We start from the raw sequence: 20,778 nt of genomic DNA, 5'->3' as shown, positions 1-20,778 counted from the left end.
ATCATTTTTATGATTCAAAGACAAATTTTCCCATAGGAACAATGGGAAATGAAGCTTTAGATGCAAAGAATATCTCATCAAATTTTATTCAATACATAATTAGATGCATTCAAATAGTTTGTCATTTTCTTAAACACACAGTATTAGGACAATTCAGTGTCTAGAAACCAAACTGGATTTAAACGCGTACATAGATAAGGTTTTGTGTGTGTGCATGTGTGTATGTGTGCATGTGCATGCGTGCGTGCGTGCATACGTGCATGCGTGTGTGTGTGTGTGTGTGTGTGTGTGTGTCCAAGTCATAAGTATCCAGCTGGGTTTTGTGAAGAATTAGCAAGCTGCCATATTGTCTTCTTTGAGACTAGTCTCTAATCATCTCTGGGAATGTTCTTTATTCTTTTCTCTTGCTCTAAAGGTAGGTTTTACAAATCCTAGTTAGTCATGTTCAGTCTATATTGCAGATTATAGCTGCTTCACACCTCTCAAGTAGTCATTGGTGATTTACACCCACATCCATACACAGACTTTCTGCTCTTGGTTCAGAGTTCAAATTGTTAAAAAAATAAAATAAAATAAAATCTCTGCCATAGCTTATGCTTACAATTCATAATTTTAAAGGGATATCATGAATTATCACTTCATTCATTTAGAAACACACGTCAGGGAGGTACATGTCCATCACTATCTATCCTGCAACAGAAGACAGGACACACCCCATTCCTCATGAAAGCTATTTCATAAAAGAAAGAACCACCTCGCCCCCTTGTGGGAGATTTGATCAAAAGTGCCAAGCCTAGAAAGTATTCTAGGTCCTAATGGATCAGTGTCATCCTCTCCTCTGTGAATAGGCCTTGCAACCTCACTGGGGGAATCTCCTTCCCCATCACTGGGCTCTAACCTCAAAGGACAAGCCAGTCTGGTAAAAATGTCATCACTATTCTTCTGTTACTAAATTCAGGCACAATATGAGCCAGAAAGTAACTGATAAACTAAATAAGGAGACCATCTGCCAAAAATAAAAGTTCAAATGGAACTCAACAGCCTCTTAAAACAGTGAACAAAATGGCCAAGACATAATTTTAAAACATGCATATGGTAACCAACACAAAGAAAATCATAATTTGCACAAGAAGTGAAAACTGCCTGCACCAACACTGAAATATCAGTGGGTATCAGAGGGTAAACTTATTTATAAAATAGAAAGTATGTTAAGATAGCCATTCTAGATTTATTCTGTTGGTGTGATAAAAATACACATATGCACAAAAGTAAAATATTCACAAAAATAAAGATGCACCCAAGGCAACTTAGGAAAGTAAGACGGCAATTGTTAGTTGTCAACTTGACTGTATCTAGAATAAACTAACATCCAGAAATGGAGAGCATACCTGTAATCCAGACCTTGTGGCAGGAAGACACCTTGACTTTGATCCAGATCTTGAGGCTGGAGGACATCAGCCTTTGATCTGGATTTTGAGGTAGGGAGACACACCTTTAATCTGGACCATAACTTCTGCTGGAAGCCTATATAAGGACAATGGAAAGAAGGAAGGTTCTGTTCTTTGCCTGCTTGCCTTCACCTTGCTAGCACATCCATTTCTCCACTGGCATTAGAGCCTATTTCTTCAGAATTCTAGAATATACAAAAGACCAGCTGAGACACCCAACCTTGGGTGACTGAGTAACCACAAGATTCTTGGACTTTACATTCACAGCTAGATATTGTTGGATTGGTTGGACTTCAGTCTGTTAAGTCATTCCAGTAAGTTCCCTTTTTATATAGCTAGAGAGATTTCATCCATAAGCTTCATGGCTCTAGAGAACCCTGACTAATACAAAAGGAAAAGGTGTTTTGGCTTACAATCCCAGTCTTTTATTGTGGGGAGTTCAGATAGGAACTTAAGCATCACATCCACAGTCAAGATCAGAGAGAGAGTAAATGTGTGGATTCCCCATTGCTTGACTGCTAGCCTTCTTCATTTTTATATAGTTTAGACCCAGCGGAAGGAATGGTGCCGCCCATAGTGGGATGGGTCTTCCCATGTCCATTAACAGCCAAAACAACCCCCCACAGACATATCCATAGGCCAATCATAGACAATTCCTCAGTTCCTCAATTGAGACTTTTTTTTTTCCTGGTAATTCTATGTTGTGTCAAGCTGAGAGTTAAAACTAGCCAGAATAGTAACAGAACAGTATGAAGCAGCCATCATAAAAACGATTCAATAAAAGAACTATAACCTCATTTGAATTAAATTACATTGAAAAATATCAGCAAAGAAATTAACGCTATAAAGAAAGAATCAGGGTGATTCATATACCCAGCAACACTCCTTGGAGAAAACTGATATTCTCTTTCCCAGCAAGTATCATTTAAAAATACCTTCTTCACTATACGTTTTTTAATGTACACTTCTTTTTTTCAATGCTGAGATTTTCTTTGGTTTGAATATATGCATGGTCTTGTGGGTTCTCACAGTCCCTATAAGATCACACTCCAGGGCAGGCCCCATACCAAGGAGTAGCTGGTCAACACAAAACATACTTATGGTAGTTTGAATGAAAATGGCTCCATAGGCTTATATATTTGAATGCTTAAACATCAGAGAGTGATACTGCTGGAAAACAATTAGAAGTGTGGCCTTGTTGAAGGAACTATGTTAGTGAGGATGGACATTAAAGTTTCAAAGCTTAAGCCAGGCCCAGTGTCTCTCTCTTCATACTGCCTACAGGTCAGGATGTAGAACTCTCAGCTACTTACCCAGCACCATGTCTGCCAGTGTGCTACCATACCCCACACCGTGATAATAATGAACTGAACATCTGGAACTGTAAACAAGTCTCAATTAAATATTTTCTTTTATAAGGCCCATGCTTGGTCATTGCTTGGGCATGGTGTAAGAACACTGACTAAGACAGAGCTTTGCTTTTTTTTTTTTTTTTTTCTATATGTTTTTTTTAATTTTGGTATTTTTGCCCCATTGATTTTATTTTCCATTTTTAATTTTTTTTATTTGGTAAGTTTCGTTATTGTTGTTGTTGTTGGAGATTTATTTTGAGAGAGAGGGAGAGAGAGAGAGAGAGAGAATAAAGTTGTGTAGGTAGAGAGATGGGGAGAATGGGGATGACTTGGAGGGGGAAGAATATAATCAAACTACACTATATGTTGAAATGTTTTTAATTTTTTATTTTTAAAAAGTAGGGGCTGAAAAAGTCACTTGGTAGTTATGAACATTTGCTGCTATTATAGAGGACCCAGGTTTAGTTCCCAGTACCCACATAACAGCTCACACCAGTTCCAAAACTCCAGTCCCGGGTGATCTGATGCCCTTTTCTGACCTCCATGGGCATTGTGTGCACTTGGTGCACATACATGAACTCAAAACACCTATACACATAAAATAAAAATAAAATTTAAAAAATTTATAAAAACAAATGAAAATGATAAGAATAAGAAGAATTTGAATATTCCTGTCTTTCCTTCTCTAATACCCCTGTGACGTATACTTCTGAGTATCATACAAAACTAAGGAGGTACATAACTTGAATTGTATGCAATTCAATATGAGTATGTGATAAATAACACTCAAGCTGCACTATGGAGCATGGGCAAGTCATTTGACCAGAGGTGGAACTAGGCAGAGCATAGCTCTAGCTTTAAATCCTCTTTATCTCAGATAGGACAGAACACATGGGTAGCAAAAGGTGGTGACAGATAGAGACGTGCAAGTGTTCATTGGACCCAACAGGAGATAGGCAGTAGCATATGCGTGCAAGGGGGGAGGAAAATGAGCATGATAAAAATCATGTAAGGGGTATTGGAGAAGGAAAGACAGGATATTCTCAACGTATGTATACTCACATAGACTTAATAGTGTTTACCAGCCAGCCCCAAACATTGAGACAATCCCTTAGTAGAATCCAAGAGTTTAGGCTTCATAAGTAAGTCTTACTCTAGACCTTTGGGCCCTTTGAAATGTATTCCCTGACACAGAGCTGTGCTTTTCAACTTCTAAAGGTCTTTGGACCTATTTGTTTTTATTCTATTAAGGCAGCAAAATAAAGATGATACCTTCTCCCCAGACTCCCACTGAGCATCTATAGGTACACAAAAGGAAGGAATGAAGTTCACAAGAAACATTCTGGGTGCCATCAGGATGTATAGAGCCAAATAGAATACAATCATGTCATTAATGAAAACACATACAGAATTTACAGCAGAGCTGGAGAGATGGCTCAGCAATTGAGAGCACTTGCTTTTCTTGTAGAGGACCCAGGTTTGGTTCCCTGTGCTCCTATTGTGTTCATAATCATTCTTATCTCCCATTTCAGGAACCTCGTGGCCCTATTCTGGCTCTGAAGAAACTAGATGTATGTGTGTGTGACATACATACAGAGAGAGACAGACAGAGAGACTAAGAGAGAAACAGAGAGACAGAGAAAGACAGAGAAAAAGACAGAAAGACACACAGAGACACAGAGAGTGACACAAAGAGAGAGACACAGAGCAAGAGAGAGTAAAAATAAATATTTTTAAAAGAATTTACACCAGAAACACTTTCTGTGTTTTTAGTGAAGCTGAGAGAGATCCAAAGACACTAAATTAAAACAACAAAAGGTAGCAGTTAGAATACAAAGTAAAATAAGTAAGCGTTGTCTCACTATCGCCTATGAAAAAAAAATTAAAACTGAGGAGCCACAGAGATAAGTATTCTTAAAAGGACAAATAAAATGAGCATGCATTTCTTCAATTTATCCAATTATACTAGAATAAGATACTCTTGGAGCTTAAAACAGTAATACTGGGACAAACATTACAGAATATTAAAAGCATCTCTCTGCTTAATGAGCAGATAGACATTCCAAAGGATGTAAAATAAAGTTCAACAAACCAGGAGATAAGCACTGGTTTGGGAGTTTCAAATTTCCTCAAAAATAACTATAAAACAATCTATAAAAAGAGTTTTACTAAGGTAGAGAGGGAACAGCGAACTGATTCTCTCAAACAATAAGGATATGTTTTCTGTTTTAGTCTTTGAGCAGAGTCCACCTCTAAAAATGTTCACAATATATTGAGTCACGATTTATTTTCAAGAAGTTGTATGACATGTGGATCTGGCTACAACCGATCACGTGATCACTGGGTATTGCCAGGAACACTTAAAGCATCAAATTTGGCAAAGCCAAAAATCAGGTAAAAGAACTATGGAACTGTATAGACTCCCCAGGCATTTGGCAGGTGCCTCGAGGTGACTGCCTGATGCACAGGTAGTACCGTAGAGGCCCCAGTAAACAAATCCTAAAACTTCCGGTTCACGAAGAGTTGAATATATTGCATTTCCTCTGCTTATTCCCCAAATTAGTTACAATGATAATGAAAAACTAAAGCAATTCATAAAAATAAGGTCAATCTAAGAAGGCATGAAGATGATGCAGTTTAGGAAGCTGGGGAAGATAGAAAATAAGGGAAACTGCACTTGGGAAAACCCCAAAGCTGTTCTTTCATAACTTAGACCCAAGAAATTCTCAAACACAAAGTTATCATGGGGCCTTGATTTTATTCTGGAGGGCTGTTGAAGAATTTCTTTACAGAGATTTGATGTGCCAGGGTGGGAGGATATCCAGGGGTCCCCTACCCACTCAGAGAAGAGGATAGGGGATGAAGCTAAGGATTGTGGAAGGAAGTGACCAGGAGGAGGGATAGTGAGTGGGTTGTAAAATGAATAAGGAAAGAAAGAGAGAGGGGGAGGGAGGGAGGGAGGGAGGGAGGGAGGGAGGGAGGGAGGAAGGAAGGAAGGAAGGAAGGAAGGAAGGAAGGAAGGAAGGAAGGAATTTGCATGAGATACTGTCATAGTCATAGATTCCCAACTGTGACAGCCAGAAGACTAGGACATCTTCTGTAAGACAGTGGCACACATGGCAGGGAAGCTGCACCTGTGAAACCAACACAGCAACATGGTTCCCTAGACAAACCTTCTTGCATAATGACAACACCTGTTGGGGAGATCCCACATGGTCCTAGAACTTCAGACAATGAGCAGCTGTTGGGAGAGACAGAATCAGTATTCCTCAGAAATGGGCCCCCAAGGGCTATGAGTTTATTCAATTCCAAGTAGACAGCCCTAAACACATCTGCATACAACAAAACTAACTGGACCTCAACATTTAGGGGTGTGTGTGTGTGTGTGTGTGTGTGTGTGTGTGTGTTTGTGTGTGTGTGTGTTCAAAAGAGATCAATAATTTGAAAGGGAGCGGAGGACACAGGAGATTGAGGGAGAGGGAAGGGAAATACAGATTCACAAATGTATTTCTATAAAAGTAATTTTAAAATCTACAAATTCCATACTCCACCAGAGAACTTAGAAAATTTAACTCAAAGAAGCTCTGTGTAGGCATTTGAAAAGGGAAAAGGGTTAAGTGATGTCTGTATAGTGAGCAGTGAGAGGGGAGAATGTCTTCTTCCATTTGTCTCCAGGAACACTAGCAAAGTCTTTCTGTCTCCCAGACAAGAGCAAAAAAAGCATCCCTGAGCTAACTGATAGGGACTAGCTGATGAAGACTAAAACTACAACAGCTGCAGCTCATCCCTGAACCAGAAAGCCTTTCAGTGAGGCTCCTCAGTCAGCAGACCACACCAGCCACAAACACCCCACACCCAAGCTGACACACCCACTCTCAAACACTGTGGGCAGACCAGCAGCACAGTGCACACACACTAGGAAGGCAGGACCCAGTAGCAAACAGAGAACCTGATGCGATCCATGTCTCCTTTACGGAGAAAGAGAAGATGGTCTGTTCATGAAAAAACAGCTGCAAGTTTTATTTATTTATTTATTTATTTATTAGAAATGCCCAAAGGTAGAAAAGGGAGGTTGGAGAACAAAAGAAAATCTTTTGGAAGTTAAAAAAATAAAATAAGATAGAAAAAATGATTAACTTGAGAAGCGCTAGAGGATGTGGTTAAGACATTCTCCAGAAAGTAGGGCAAAGAAAAAAAATTGAAAACAGCAGGGGGAAAAAAATTCAAAGATGAGCCCAGGAAGTTCTCCATCCTATTAACAAGTGTTCCAGAAACAGAACAGAGAGGAGGGAGAGAAAAGGAAATTACCAAACAGATAGCACTGAAAAGGCTTTGTAACTGAAAGCAATTCGAGGTTGTTTATCACACGAAAGCATAGCAACGACACATCTCTCAACATCAGGAACACTTTCAGAGACATGAGCAAAACTGGTCACAAAGGATACAGGGGGATAGCAGAGAGTGGTATTAAGCTTATCACCGGATAAAAGTGTATGACAGAGAGACACTCAGAATCCTGGGGAAAAATTATGCTCAGGCCAGCAAGATGGCTCAGTGGGTAAAGGGGCTTGCTACTTTGATTGATGGTCTGAGTTCAATTCTTGGAATCCACAGAATGGAAGGAGTTACCTTCTTACCTCTATACACACACTGTGATAGACATGAATATGCCAATGTACACAGATGCAAATAAGGAAGTAATTGTTGTAGGAACAGCGTAAATAAATGTCTAAAAATCCACTTTCATCCTTAAAGACTTCTTATGTCAAATTACAGGTATTTTTGGACATGTAAGAGGTTAAAAAAACATCTCTTACTTGCATTTTCCAAAGCTATTTAAAAACTTGAACAAATTAAAGGCTAACGTACCATAATAGTTTTCTATCAGTGCTATAGAAAATGTCCAGGAACTTCATGGTTTAAAGTCATGAGCGTGTGTTGTTTTTATGGTTCTGGAATCTGAGCTAACAGGGCTGCTTCTTGCTGGAGTATCTGGGGAAGTTCTGTTTTTCTTGACACTTCCAGCTTTGAGAAGCTAGCCTTTCCTCTTAGCCCATAGCCTCTTCCTCTATCTTCAAAGTCAACAGTATCTTCAAGCCTCTCTGACTCTAATACTACTAACTCTGTTGATTCCACTGTCATTCTTTTTGTTTTTGTTTTTCGAGACAGGGTTTCTCTGTGTAGCCCTGGCTGTCCTGGAACTCACTCTGTAGACCAGGCTGGCCTCGAACTCAGAAATCCGTCTGCCTCTGCCTCCCAAGTGCTGGGTATAAGGCATGCGCCACCACCGCCCAGCTCCACTGTCATTCTTAAGGAGTCTGGTTAAATCACAGTCACCCTCCCACATCTGCAAAACCCTCTGTGCCCTGAGGAGTAAGTACATGCGTCTACTTGAGAGACCAGGACTTCAAACATCTTCATGAAGGTAATTATTTGGCCTACCTTCCCCCAAGAAAAAGAAAGACAGGACAGTCAAGAAGCAGAGCACCCAATTAAAGGAGCAGCAAGAGAGTGTGGGCTCAGAGCCAAGCCTGGTTACAACGGAAACATGGAGAGTCTCAAGAGGAATGTTTGCAAGAAAAGGCCAGAATCAAACGTGTGCTGTATTTAAGGGTTTACAAAGAGACTCACAGTTCTGAGGAAGAGCTTGGGTAAGAACTAATGATAGCCCATCACATTTTAAATGAGTAACTCATTAACACTTGGGAAGACCAAAAGAATACACAAGAATGCAAATATAATTATAGGAGAGTACATCCTTCAGATGTGAGAGATCTTCACATGGCTGGTGTCATGCAAATCTGAAAAGAGATTTGAGTAAAAAGGAGTGGGAGGTTCCAAGGAGTGTCATGAGGACAGAGTGTAAATGGGCTAAACTACTCTTCAGTGGAAGACATTGTACAACATGTATGTAATAGTCAACTAGGTATAATACTATTTTTCTGAAGCAATAAAACAGAGAGAGAGAGAGAGAGAGAGAGAGAGAGAGAGAGAGAGAGAGAGAGAGAGAGAGATTGAGAAAACAAGGAAAATAGCCAAGATTGAAAGTGGCTGTCCTAGACAAGAAGTGCCTCTGTCCTTCTACAGACAAATTACTGTCCAGAAAAGGACACACTCACCGAATAGTCGACTGATTATATCTGCCTAGACAGAGTAATCAGCCCTTAATAATTCTGCAGCACTAAGGTCTGTCAGATGATCCTGGGCCAGAAGGCGAAAGAACAGATGCTCCAACGTTATGTAGTAGAGGGAGTGTCCAGGTGTTCAGAGGTCTCTATAAATTGGCTAAGTTTTAGAAGCTATGCTTTGTGCTTCCCACAATTAACTCAGTCATTCTGGATTTCTGACGAGGCTGAAAACTTATAGCCTCATAGCCAATTCTGGCTATTTACCTTGAGAGAAAAGATTTGAGTGGATGGTCGTCAGCTGACATTCATCCTAAAGCCAAGGAAAAAGCCAGGTTCAGAACTAAGTGTTTTAGTTAGGAGAGATGACAGAGGTTCGGGTTAGTCAACAAAATGCTGGACTGGGTATGAGGACTATCTTGTACCTCATGGGTACAAATTGGCATAATTATGTTCTAATTGTATTTTGAGAGAAAAGTTTCATTTTAACAGGAAGGGTGATATGTAGGAGGAGCTAAGGTGGGAGGAGTACTAAGAGGAAGAGAAGGAGTAAGAAGAGGAGGAGAAGAAGGAGAGGAGAAGCTAGGTGATGAAAGAGAGAAAGAGGGGGGAGACAGGGAGGCAGATGTTCATGTATCTCCACCAGTCAAAGATAGCTGATATATCTAGGTTGGGTAGTAGGTTACACCTCTGATTGAGCAATACCAAACTTATAAAGCCTATGATTAACATTTTTTAAAAAATGTATATGTGCAAAAAGAAAAAGGGGGCATGGGATAAGGGTTTTCTAAGTGGGGAATGGGGAAAGGGGATGGCATCTGAAGTGTAAATAAAATATCTAATAAAAAATGAAAAAAAATTCCCCCAAGAATCTCTTTTCCCTCTTGGCATAAAAGTAATTTGCTTTGTAGTTATTGGAATGATTAAGTTAAAATAAAAGAGTATAAATCAAAAAAAAAAAAATAAAATAGAAAAAAAAAAAAGAAAGTGGCTGTCTCGGAAGGGTTGAAGGTACGGATGGGAGCTCTCTGTTAAACTGTTTGGCTTCTTAAACTTTGTAGATCTATAACTCAATAGACATAAACTAAAAACACAAACATCCCGCAAAAACTTCTTTACATTAAAAGAGAATGTGATACATTGCCTTTGGGTGTTTATTTGGAGAGAAATGCATGAGACAAAAGAGACATGAGGACATCAAGAAGATGAGCAGGCTGTTTCACTGTGTGTGTGTGTGTGTGTGTGTGTCTGTGTGTGTCTGTGTGTGTGTCTGTGTGTGTGTCTGTGTGTCTGTGTCTCTGTGTCTGTGTCTGTGTCTGTGTGTGTGTGTGTGTGTGTGTACGCGTGTGTGCGTGTGTCTGTGTTTGTCTGTGTCTGTACACATGTATGTATTGTAAAATGTTGCTTAACAAAACAGTGTTTGTTTGCTTCTTGTTCTGGCTTGGGGGCAGTCTCGTTGGGCTTTTTGAATTTTGGAGCACAGTAAAAACATTTGTTTATAACTCCTTTTCTTAATTTTTAATTGTTTTCTTTGTGTATGTATGTTCTGTTTGTGTATTAATATGTGGGTGCGGGAGTATTTGTATGTATGTGTGATAGGTATTGTCTGATCTGTTAATGTGTTAATGAGTGTAGGTATATATGTACATGTGACATGAAGTGTGTGATGTATGTGTTTATGTGTGACTGTGGGTACATTTGTGTGTATGTGTGTGATGAATATAATGTGTCATCACATGGGAGTTTAGATACGGGCATTTACATATTTGAGTGTACGGTGTGTGTGTGTTCATGTGTGAAGGTTTCTGTAGTCTCCAATGTACATATATACTGTATTTTCATTATACATTCATCTGTTGATAAATATCATTATCCATTCGTGTGCTCATGTGTGGGAGTGAGTGTGGGTATATGTGTATGCCGGTGTGTGATATGTAGTGTATGATGTGTATGTGAATGTGGAATGTGTACACACTGAATGTGTGCTCAGCTGTGAGTGCTTGAAGCTGGAAATGACAAGAAAAACAGAACTTCCCCCAGATACTCCAGCAAGAAGCAGCCCTGTTAGCTCAGATTCTAGAACCACAAAAACAACACATGCGCATGGCTCTTCATGCAGTTGTGGGCCATGCACCCTGCACGTGTAAAGGTTAAAGAACAATCTCAGATGTTGGTCCTCACCTCCACCTTGTTTAAGACAGAGTCCCTTCTGTTGTTTGCCACTGTGCATTCCAGTCGCCCTGGATTGAGAGCATCTGGGGAGTCTCTTGTCTGTCTCCCGTGTCACCATAGGAACGCTGGAGTTATAGACACGAGCTACCACGGCTGGCTTCACACAGGTTCTGGGCCTTTCAACTCAGGTCTTCATGTTTCTGCAGCATGGATCTTCCCACTGAAGCATCTCTCCAGACTTACTCTTCATTTTTTAGATTAGCTTACCAAGTAATAGGTTTCCATATGAATTATCACACATATTTTAATTCAGATGAGCCACAGACACACACTCTTCTTCTTCTCTGTAACCCTTTCCCCACCATTTCCCCGGTATTTCCCCCCCTCTACCTTGCTTAATCTTCTTCTCTACCTTTAGAGCATACTTTTTTCCAGTTGCGTAATCCTTTCTGGTTTCTCAAAACTAGATTTCCCCCTACCTACATATGCGTATTTAACAGCTAGAATCCTGAGAGAGAACATATAGTGTTTGTCCTACTGAGCTTTTGTACCTCACTTAAAATACTGTTTTCTAGTTACATCCCTTTTTCTGCAAATTTCATAATTTTGTTTTTCTTTACAGATGAATAAAGTTCCACGAACTACATTTCCATTATTAGTTCATGTGATGATGAACGTCTAAGGCTAATTCCATTTCCCCGCTACTACTAATAGAGCATGGTGATTAACTATCTCTTTGGTAGGTTGCAGTATCCTTTGTGTATATGTCTGGGAATGGTGGAGCTGGGTTGCATAATGCTACTGTTCACAGTTTCTTTGAGACACTCCCACACTGGCTTGCACAGTGGTTGCACTAACTTACACTCATACCAACAGTGTTTAAGAGTCTCATTTTCTCCACATTCTCGCCAACATTTGTTGTCACTCGCTTTGGGGGGGGGGGGGGTGTTTGTCAATCTCACTGCATTGAGATGAACTCTCTAAGTAGTTTGAATTTGCATTTCCCTGATTGCCAGAGATGTTGAACACTTTTTAAAATATCAACTGATCTTCTTCTTTTGAAAACTGTTAAGACCATTGGCCTATTTATCCATTGGCATCTCTGTTCTTGGGTGTTTGATTTTTGCAGATATATATATATATATATATATATATATATATATATATATATATATATATATCTCCTAGATATTAACCCCTTGTCTTCAGTATGGCTGACAAAGATTTTCTCCCATTCTGTAGGTTGTATTCTGTTAATAGTTTCTTCTGTTGTGCAGAAGCTTCTTCACTTCAAGTACCACAATAGCATAGGAAATGGCCCAAAAATTGACAAGTGAAGTATGTGGTCTTTCTGCTTCTTATAGCAATGACTAAAATATGTTCTTTTCTGGAGCTGAATTTTTATATATCTCCTTGCATTCAAGGCCTTTCCAGGTGATTCGATAGCTGCAACCAGATTGCTTTGTTTTATTTCCTTCATCCTGCTGGCCATTATCAACCACTCTACATTGTTACGTGTTTATTTATCATCTGCCACCTTTCTACAGAATGGAAACTCCCAGAAACTATGGTGTTTCTGCTTGTCCCTGAGATCTGAAACACTGTTGACCCTTATTAGGACTCAATACTTAAGATCATATTCACATTTTTATTCGCTCTTGTCCCAGCTTTCCCAAAAATACACAATTGTAAACTCTATTCATTTAGACTTAGTTCAGGTCACCTTTAATAAATCTAGTCTAGGATTAGTTATCCCAGTGCCCAGAGGAGTCCTGCTTCCTTCTGATGTTGACTCTAGGGATCAAATAAGTCGTTCCATCTTTCTAAGACTGCTCACTTCTGATATGCCTTAGTTCTGTTTGAGGCAGTCTGTCACCAGGTTGTTTGAGCATTGCTTGCTCACTTCATTTTTTGGTTGTTTGTTTGTTGATACAGAGTCTATCTCACTATGTAGACCAGGCTACCCTTAAACTCATAGAGACCTGCCTTTGCCATCTTTGCTGGGATTAAAGGTGTGTACCACTGCACCCAGCCAACCTTATTTGTTTTTAAGTGAAAGAGAAAAGAATCTCAAAGAAGAAGATGATTAATTGCTCACCACACAGTCTAAGAAAGCCCAGTTTATGGGAATGAGAAGGCCTCCAAACTGCTTAGCAACTTCAGGGAACAAAAAATAGCTTCTGTAAACTAGAGAGAGGGTGGGAAGGAAAGAAGAGAGGAAGAGGGAGAGGGAGAGGAAGAGGAAGAGAGAGAGGGAGAGATTAAACTACAGAAATTATGTTCTTCCATGCATTATGGATAGAATGCATTCCATTCTGGTAGTGTCCAGGTGAGAAGTGGGTCAACTTGAATTGAGAGTTTATTCAACATGTGAATCACAAAAGAAGGGGCGATCCAAAAGGCAGGAAAGAAACCAAAGGGCAAACAGAAGATGCTACCACATCAAATTAGACACTGTGTACCTGGACCATGTCACTATGTATGCCGCTATGGGACACACAAAGAAGATAGTGACTGAGATGCACAAGTGCATAGTAGATCGCCTACAGTGTTAAGATACCAGAGACACCAAGGGAAAGAAATGGGCTGGGTTGTACTGAAAGCAACTGCTTTGTGCACAGCATGCTGCCTTCAGGAGAAGAAGGTAACTGAAGGACAAAGAGTTTTCACTTGAGGCTTAGCTGGTCCCCCATTACTGTGACTTGTTCTCTATGGCAAAGGCAACAGGTGGTAGCTCTAGTTTTTCTAACTGCCTGGAAGTTTCCAAAATGCCACATGCTATTGACAAAAGAATGCTTTGAATGGGGCAACAAATAATTCAAGCCACTGAATTTTCTCAGGACAAAGTTTCTAATTTCCTGCAAATATCCTGAGAGTCTGAAGCCGGAGGACAGCATTGCCTTCTCTGCCCTTTGTGTGCTGCACCATTACAATAACAAGCTAATCCCCCTGGCAGAGCAGGAGCTGCAGATGGATGTCTTACAGAGACAAGGGAGCCATTTGCAGATGCCACAGGCTCCTGGACTCTCCAGAGGTGATTGTTTAGCTGTGATAAAAATTACTTTTCACTTATTTGTAGCTCACAGGCCAAAGCACATGAAAAAGAAGCTGCAGGAGTAGTTGATTGCTTCTGTTGCACGAGGGAAAAAATTACACCTAGTCTGATCTTCAGTACAGTGCCTGGGCTTGGTTTTGTGGAGTGAAGTTCCTCTTCAGTGACTGCCTGGCTGACTGTTACTGAAATGAGAGTAACCTGAACATTTTGTCAGTGGTTGTCTCTGCAAATGAACATGAAACAGGCATACATGGGATGTTTTAGTCGGGGTGGGGGCAAGGGGCAGTATTTACTCATTACAAAAACATCTACAGAACATTTGTTTTTTGTCGGTTGTTATGCAACATACTAGGGAAATCATGTAATAAGAAAAAGGCTTTCCTTCATGTGACATCCAGTCCAGTGTGGGGGTGGTGGAAAGGGGGCAATTAGGTTTGGAAAAAGAGAAGTGGTCAGTGCCAGGTCCTAATGAGGCTTTTTCTCATCTGACCTTTGCACAGAGGCCCAAAGACTTCATGTACTTCACACACCAGTGAGCAGAATACAAAGCCACTCACCAAGTCAGATGAGACTTATTAGCACAAGCAGGAAAAAAAAAATTGCAGAATGTATCTCCTACTGATACAGGCTCAAGGATATCAGCATTGAATATTAATTATATTACATCATAACAGCATTAGAAATTGGTAAGACTGGGCTCCTGGTTGGACACATTTTCAGGCATTAACACAGGATAAGAATGGCAAGCCATTTTATGACAGGAGACTGATATAGCTGTCTCCTGAGAGGCTCTGCTAGATCCTGACCAATTCAGATGCAGATATACACAGCCAAACATTGAACTGAGCATGGGGACCCCAATGGGGAAGTTAGGGCAAGGATTGTAGGAGCGCAGGGGGTTTGCAACCTCATAGAAAGAACAACAATATCAACCAACAAGACCTCCCCCCAAAGTTCCCAGGGACTAAACCACCAACCAGAGTGCACAAGGGCTACCCATGGCTCCAGCTGGATATGTAGCAGAGGATTGCCTTATCTGGCATCACTGGAAGGGGAGCCCCTTGGTCCAGTGAAGGCTTGATGACCCAGGATAGGGGAACACTAGGCCACTGAGGCAGGAGTGGGTGGATGGGTGGGGTAGCACCCTCATAGAGACAGGAGGAGGGAAGAGGGGATAGGGAGCTTGAGGAGGGGAAACTGGGAAGGGGAATAACATTTGAAATGTCAATAAATAAAATAACCAATTAAAAAAAAAAAAAAAAAGAATGGCAAGCCATAATATGAGTATTCCCCAGAGAGAAGGATGGCAGACACATGGCCTCAGCTTTCCCTTCCAATACCCCAACTGGCATTTCCAAAGGTAGAAAACACAAAGGGAAGCCTACAAAGGAAGCATGTTTTGCATGCCATGGCTCCCCATGCTCTCTAGCTCTGCCAATGTAAACACTGCAGAGCATGCACAGGGTCAGAAAAGACAGGGAAGCTTTAGATTTTCAGATTTTTGTTTGTTTGTTTCATCATTAATTGTATCATTCTCTTTCACATAACACATGGTTTTCTTTGGGTTTTTTGTTTGTTTGTTTGTTTTTCTTTTTTTTAATTTATTTTATATTTTATTTACATTTCAGATGCCATCCCCTTTACCCATTTCCCCTCCCTAGAAAGCCCTATCCCATTCCCCCTCCTCTTTTTTTGCTTTTATACATTTTTTAAAATGTTAATCAAAGGCTTTATAAGTTTGGTAATGCTCAATCAGAAGTGTAACCCAATACCCAACCTAGATATATAAACTATCTTTGACTGGTGGAGACACGTGAACATCTGCCTCCGTGCCTCCCCCCACCCTCTCTTTCTCTTTCTCTCTCTCTCATCACCTAGCTTCACCCTTCTTGTTAAAATAAAACTTTTCTCTCAAAATGCAATTAGAGCATAGTTATTCCTAACTGTATCGGTGAGATACAAGATAGTCCTAATACCCAGTCCATCATTTTGCATAACACATGTTTTGTAGACATGTCTACCAAGCCAAGACAACAAATTTTTACTACAAGAGATGAGCTGAGATGAAAGGTTTCTAGGTCTGGATCTGTAGATGTGTCTGGCAAGGTTAGGGGTTAAACTGTGAACTTTTCAGAGTCTTTTGGCTGCTCTTGAGAAATAAAAATGTTGGGAACCCCCTCCAAGTCTGACTCCTCACACTCAGCTCCCGAAAAATATGCCTGTGCAAAGAATGCTGCCTTCTAATGAGTTTTGTGTGAACTGGTAATCCAAGATGCTATGATGCATATGGCCCGCAACAAAGAACTACTGTGGTAACTCTAGCAAATGGAAAAGAGCTGTACATAAATTATACACTTAACACATTAAAACCAAGCTAATTTTAAAAGATAGTGGAATCCCTAAGCAGAATAAACCTTTCTATCAAAAAGAGTCAGGAAGAAAACTTCCTGGTAACAGAGCTTACCATCTAGGATAAAACCAGTTCTATAGCAGGAAGGTCAGCATAGTCCTTGGTGGGGAGCCACTGCCTAGCATGGACCAGCTCTGTTCTGTTCCCCACAAAAGAAAGAGGAAACAGTAGGTCAAATTTTAGTATGATACTTTTCAAGGTGAACAAGAAAATTTAAAGCATTTCCCTCTCAAGCAGTATACTTGGGCAATGAACGGAGTGCAGGCAACATGGTGTTGATGAGATTTTGGGAAACAAATGTAAGCAACTTCTAGACCTGATGCTCTAGAATCTTTACAATACATTCATGATGTAGCATCTTTTAGGTTTGTCTGTGATAATTAAGTTAAAGAAACAATTATCATCATCAGATGCTGAGAAAGGGGAAGAGAGGGAGGGAGGGAGAGAGGGAGGGAGGGAGGGAGGGAGGGAGGGAGAGAGGGAGGGAGGGAGGGAGGGAGAGAGGGAGGGAGAGAGAGGGAGAGAGATAGAGAGACAGAGAGACAGAGAGACAGAGAGACAGAAGGACAGAGAGAGTCAGTCCTGAGAGTGGTGAACACATTCAGTAAATGGTGGTGGTCACACACCACACCACCTCAGGATGTACTTAAAATTCACTGACTTTTATAGTATGTAAAGTAGGTTCTCTCAGAGCACTCTGTTCTGTTGTCATTGGTCCAAGGTAGTCTTGTGATGCAATTGCTTTGTGGTTCTCCAGCTAAATTTTAATGTGCTCAGGACAGTTATCTCAAAGACATAATGGTTTTGGTCAAGTAGTAACAATGGATATCAACTACATTCCATTTACCAGGGATACTCATGGTGGCCTGTCTGCAGTTGAGCTGTTGAACTGTGGAGGAAGAAGAATTGCATAAGCCCAAATTATGCCTCACCAAAACCATTACTGTATGTAAGGCACTCTGCCAGTCAAGAACATTTATGACCAACAAGGTTGACCAAATCCACCTAGTTCACTTTGAATAAATATATTAATTTTAAGTGTCATCTTGAAAGTGGCTTGACAGGACGTGTGTCACCTTAGCTACAGAATGCCCAGAAGCTTTCTTAAATACTCTGTGAGAGTATTTGGAAGGTAACACTTGAATTCATATATTTAACAAAGCAGATCTGTCTCTTTGACATCTATTTAAGTCCTGAATAGACAAACAGGGAGGAGTCAAAAGGAATTGTTGATGGGGATACAGTTCACTGGTAGTGCTGGCTCCAAAGCAACAAATGAAAGAGAGAGAGAGAGTCAGACAGAACTAATGAATGAATGAATGAATGAATGAATGAAGGTTCTCTCTTTGAGCTGATATGATTGGCTTCTCCTTTAGACCAAGACTACAAATCAAAACTCTGGCTTTCCCACTCTCAAACTCTCTGACTTGGACCAGAACTGTAATTTGGTCCTCCTGCACTCTCAGCTTTTGACTGGAGATCCTGAGGCCTCTTATCCTCCATGAAAAATTAAATATAAAATTTCATACAGTTCTAGTATCTTTGCTGCTTTTACATCCAACATATCTCTTGGCAAGAATGAGGTTTTGTGTGCCAGACTTTGGTTTCCACTAGAGTACAGAGACACAAGAATGCAAAAATCTTGCAGTTATTATGCAATACCATAGCAATCTGCTAATTCTCTCTCTGTGTGTGTCTGTCTGTCTGTCTCTCTCTCTCTCTCTCCCTCCCTCCCTCCCTCTATCTCTGTCTCTCTCTCTGTCTCACTCTCTGTCTCTCTCTCTTTCTCTGTGTGTGTGTGTGTATGTATTCAATGTCTATCTTTTGGGTCATTTTTCAATAAACTATTTTTTATATTTTCCAGCTTTCCTTTAAAATCATTGTGTGTGCCAAATAAATTGCACTGGCTTTTCAAGGCCCCATTACTAGACGTTCCATTCTTACTTAAGTTTGGAACCCAGGAGACTTGGGTGGTTAAATATGCTCCTTTGTTCTAAGCAACGGCCACAGTAGATATCACCCAGTTGTTTTCAGCATTAGTGGATGGTGGAGGGAAGCAAAGAGTGTGTGAGAGAGAGACATGCCAGTTGCTCTTGCAAAGAAGGTTTGGGACTGCTCTTAGATAAGAATGGCTTTCACATTAAAAAAGAAATCACTGTGTCAAAGGAGTATACTGATAGCAAACTAACCAGTAAGCCTCTCAAACCTTGGTCAACTTCTATGCCACCTTTACATCTAATACATTTTTAAAATAACACTGTTAAACAATATAATTAATTCCTAAGCAGAGATTTGGGCTTCCAAAGGGCATTTCTTATTCATGGTAGGAAGTATGTTTTGCTTTTGAAAAGTGTTTGAAATAGTCTGCCCAATGTACCCACTGAGGTAGCTTGCTCCCCATCTTAGAACAGTGGGTAACAAAGGACAGGCTCTCAGAAAAAAAAAAAAAAAAAAAAAAAAAAAAAGCATTCAGACTCCACAACCTCTCATCTGACAAAGCATCTGACAGAACATCTTTAAGGAAAAAGAAATTTCTAGCTCTGGGTTTCAGGGGTCTACATCCATCTGTCTTGGCTCCACTGATTTCTGAACCCCTGGTGAGGAAGAATACTACAAAGACACAAACATATGGTAGTTAGAAAGCAAGGGGAAAGGGGAGAGAGAGAGAGAGAGAGAGAGAGAGAGAGAGAGAGAGAGAGAGAGAGAGAGAGAGAGAGCAAATCCCAGGACAAAACACAGTTCAGCAGGGCATGCTCCTACTAATCTACTTTCTCTAACTAGTTCCTATGTCCTTTGTCCTAAAGTTTATAGACCCTCCCCAATCAGACATGAGTTCATGAACCTTTGTAAGGGACTCTTTCAATCAAAACATTTCACCAAATGGTGAAACATACAATATGAGTCACTAAGATTCACAAAGCTTCCATTTCTCTATGAAGCAGAAGGGGAGAATAATAACCATTCCATAGAATTAAATGGCATCATCTGTCTAATTTCCTTAGAATGTGCCCTTGTGGCATGAAATAATAAGCACTAATTATAATTATAGGGAACAGAGGGGGGAAAAAACAGAAGGTCACCAGCACATATCACTTTAGCACACCAAAATGTCTTGGGAGTAGTGAAAGAGAGAAAAATGATGTATCTCATCTGCTGCTGTGTGAGAGGGGCTGGAGTGGACACTGCCTGCAGCCCCTCACTGCAACCTGCCCTTGCTTCATCTCTTGTGCTCTGGTCCCTAGGAAATCTTACAGTAGCATCCCAGCCTCACTGGGATTTTCGCATCTAGTTTGTGAAACAATGACCCAGAAAACAAAATCAAAGATAGCAGCTTCAGCAGCAGGAGCATCTCCCAAAATCTGAAGTTTTACTTTTTTTCCCAAAGTCATCTTGTTCATATTAACGCTGACAAACCCCAGTGTGCTAGTCATTGATCAAGGGTACTGCAGAGCTTGCCTGTCACACTAATGGTCTGTAACGTGTAGGGATTTTCACAGGCTAATCTTGACAGAGCATGTTATGGAGGTGAAAACATTTTCCTGTGTGAAACTATTTTAAGGATGTTTTCATAGATCTAATTAAGATTTTTCTTTAATTTTTAGATTTATTCTATTTTTTTGTGTGTGTGGGTGTTTTGCTTTTGTGTCTGGGTGTGCACCATATGTGTGCCTGGTACCCTAAGATTTAAAAGAGGGCATCAGATTCCCTAGGGTTGGATTTAAGAATAGTTGTGAGCCATCATGTGGACAGTTGGAACTGAACATGGGTTCTCTGCAAGAGCAACAAAGGCTGTTAGCCATTGAACCATCTCTTCTTTCCCCTAATTAAGAATTTTTAACAAACAAACCAGTAGGTGGGGTGTGTGGTTGTTGATCATTCAAGGTGGGGGCTGGGTCTGTTAGCAGTTGTGCTCAAAGAAGAAATAAGAAAATAATTAGACTTAAGATCTCTTATCTCTCTCTCTCCTCTATCCCTCATTCTTTCCTATCTAGTGATATGGGGTGAAAGCAGGGAGATAAAGGATGGGAAAAATAAGAACTCACAAAATAGCAAAGACCAGCTACAGTCTCACTTCTTCATCCTCATGCTTTGACACACAGACAACAAGGGACTCATGAACTCACTCTCTTCTCTAAAACATTGTCACTACTGAAGAGTTTGCAAAACATAAGTTAAACAAAACAAAACAAAAAAAAAAAAAAACCTTTTTCTAGGA

General features: G+C 40.3%; 1 protein-coding gene across 4 annotated transcripts in view; it reads right to left on the bottom strand.

The window, feature by feature from the left end:
- The window catches only part of LOC143434297 (uncharacterized), a 118,191-nt gene that overhangs the window by 28,480 nt on the left and 68,933 nt on the right, over nt 1-20,778 (bottom strand). For 2 of the 4 annotated variants that reach the window (XR_013103695.1, XM_076912613.1), the window contains one exon: nt 1,389-1,524. The exons of the other annotated variants lie outside the window; for them this stretch is intronic. Coding sequence is in view for 1 of the 2 variants with exons in the window: in XM_076912613.1 (XP_076768728.1) it covers nt 1,389-1,524 (136 nt within the window). In the remaining variant the exon portion in view is untranslated. The remainder of the gene's footprint in view (nt 1-1,388; nt 1,525-20,778) is intronic. 4 annotated transcript variants of the gene reach the window in all.

Source organism: Arvicanthis niloticus, chromosome 14 (assembly GCF_011762505.2).
Source record: "Arvicanthis niloticus isolate mArvNil1 chromosome 14, mArvNil1.pat.X, whole genome shotgun sequence".
NCBI lineage: Eukaryota > Metazoa > Chordata > Mammalia > Rodentia > Muridae > Arvicanthis > Arvicanthis niloticus.
This window is presented reverse-complemented; position numbering and strand designations above follow the sequence as displayed.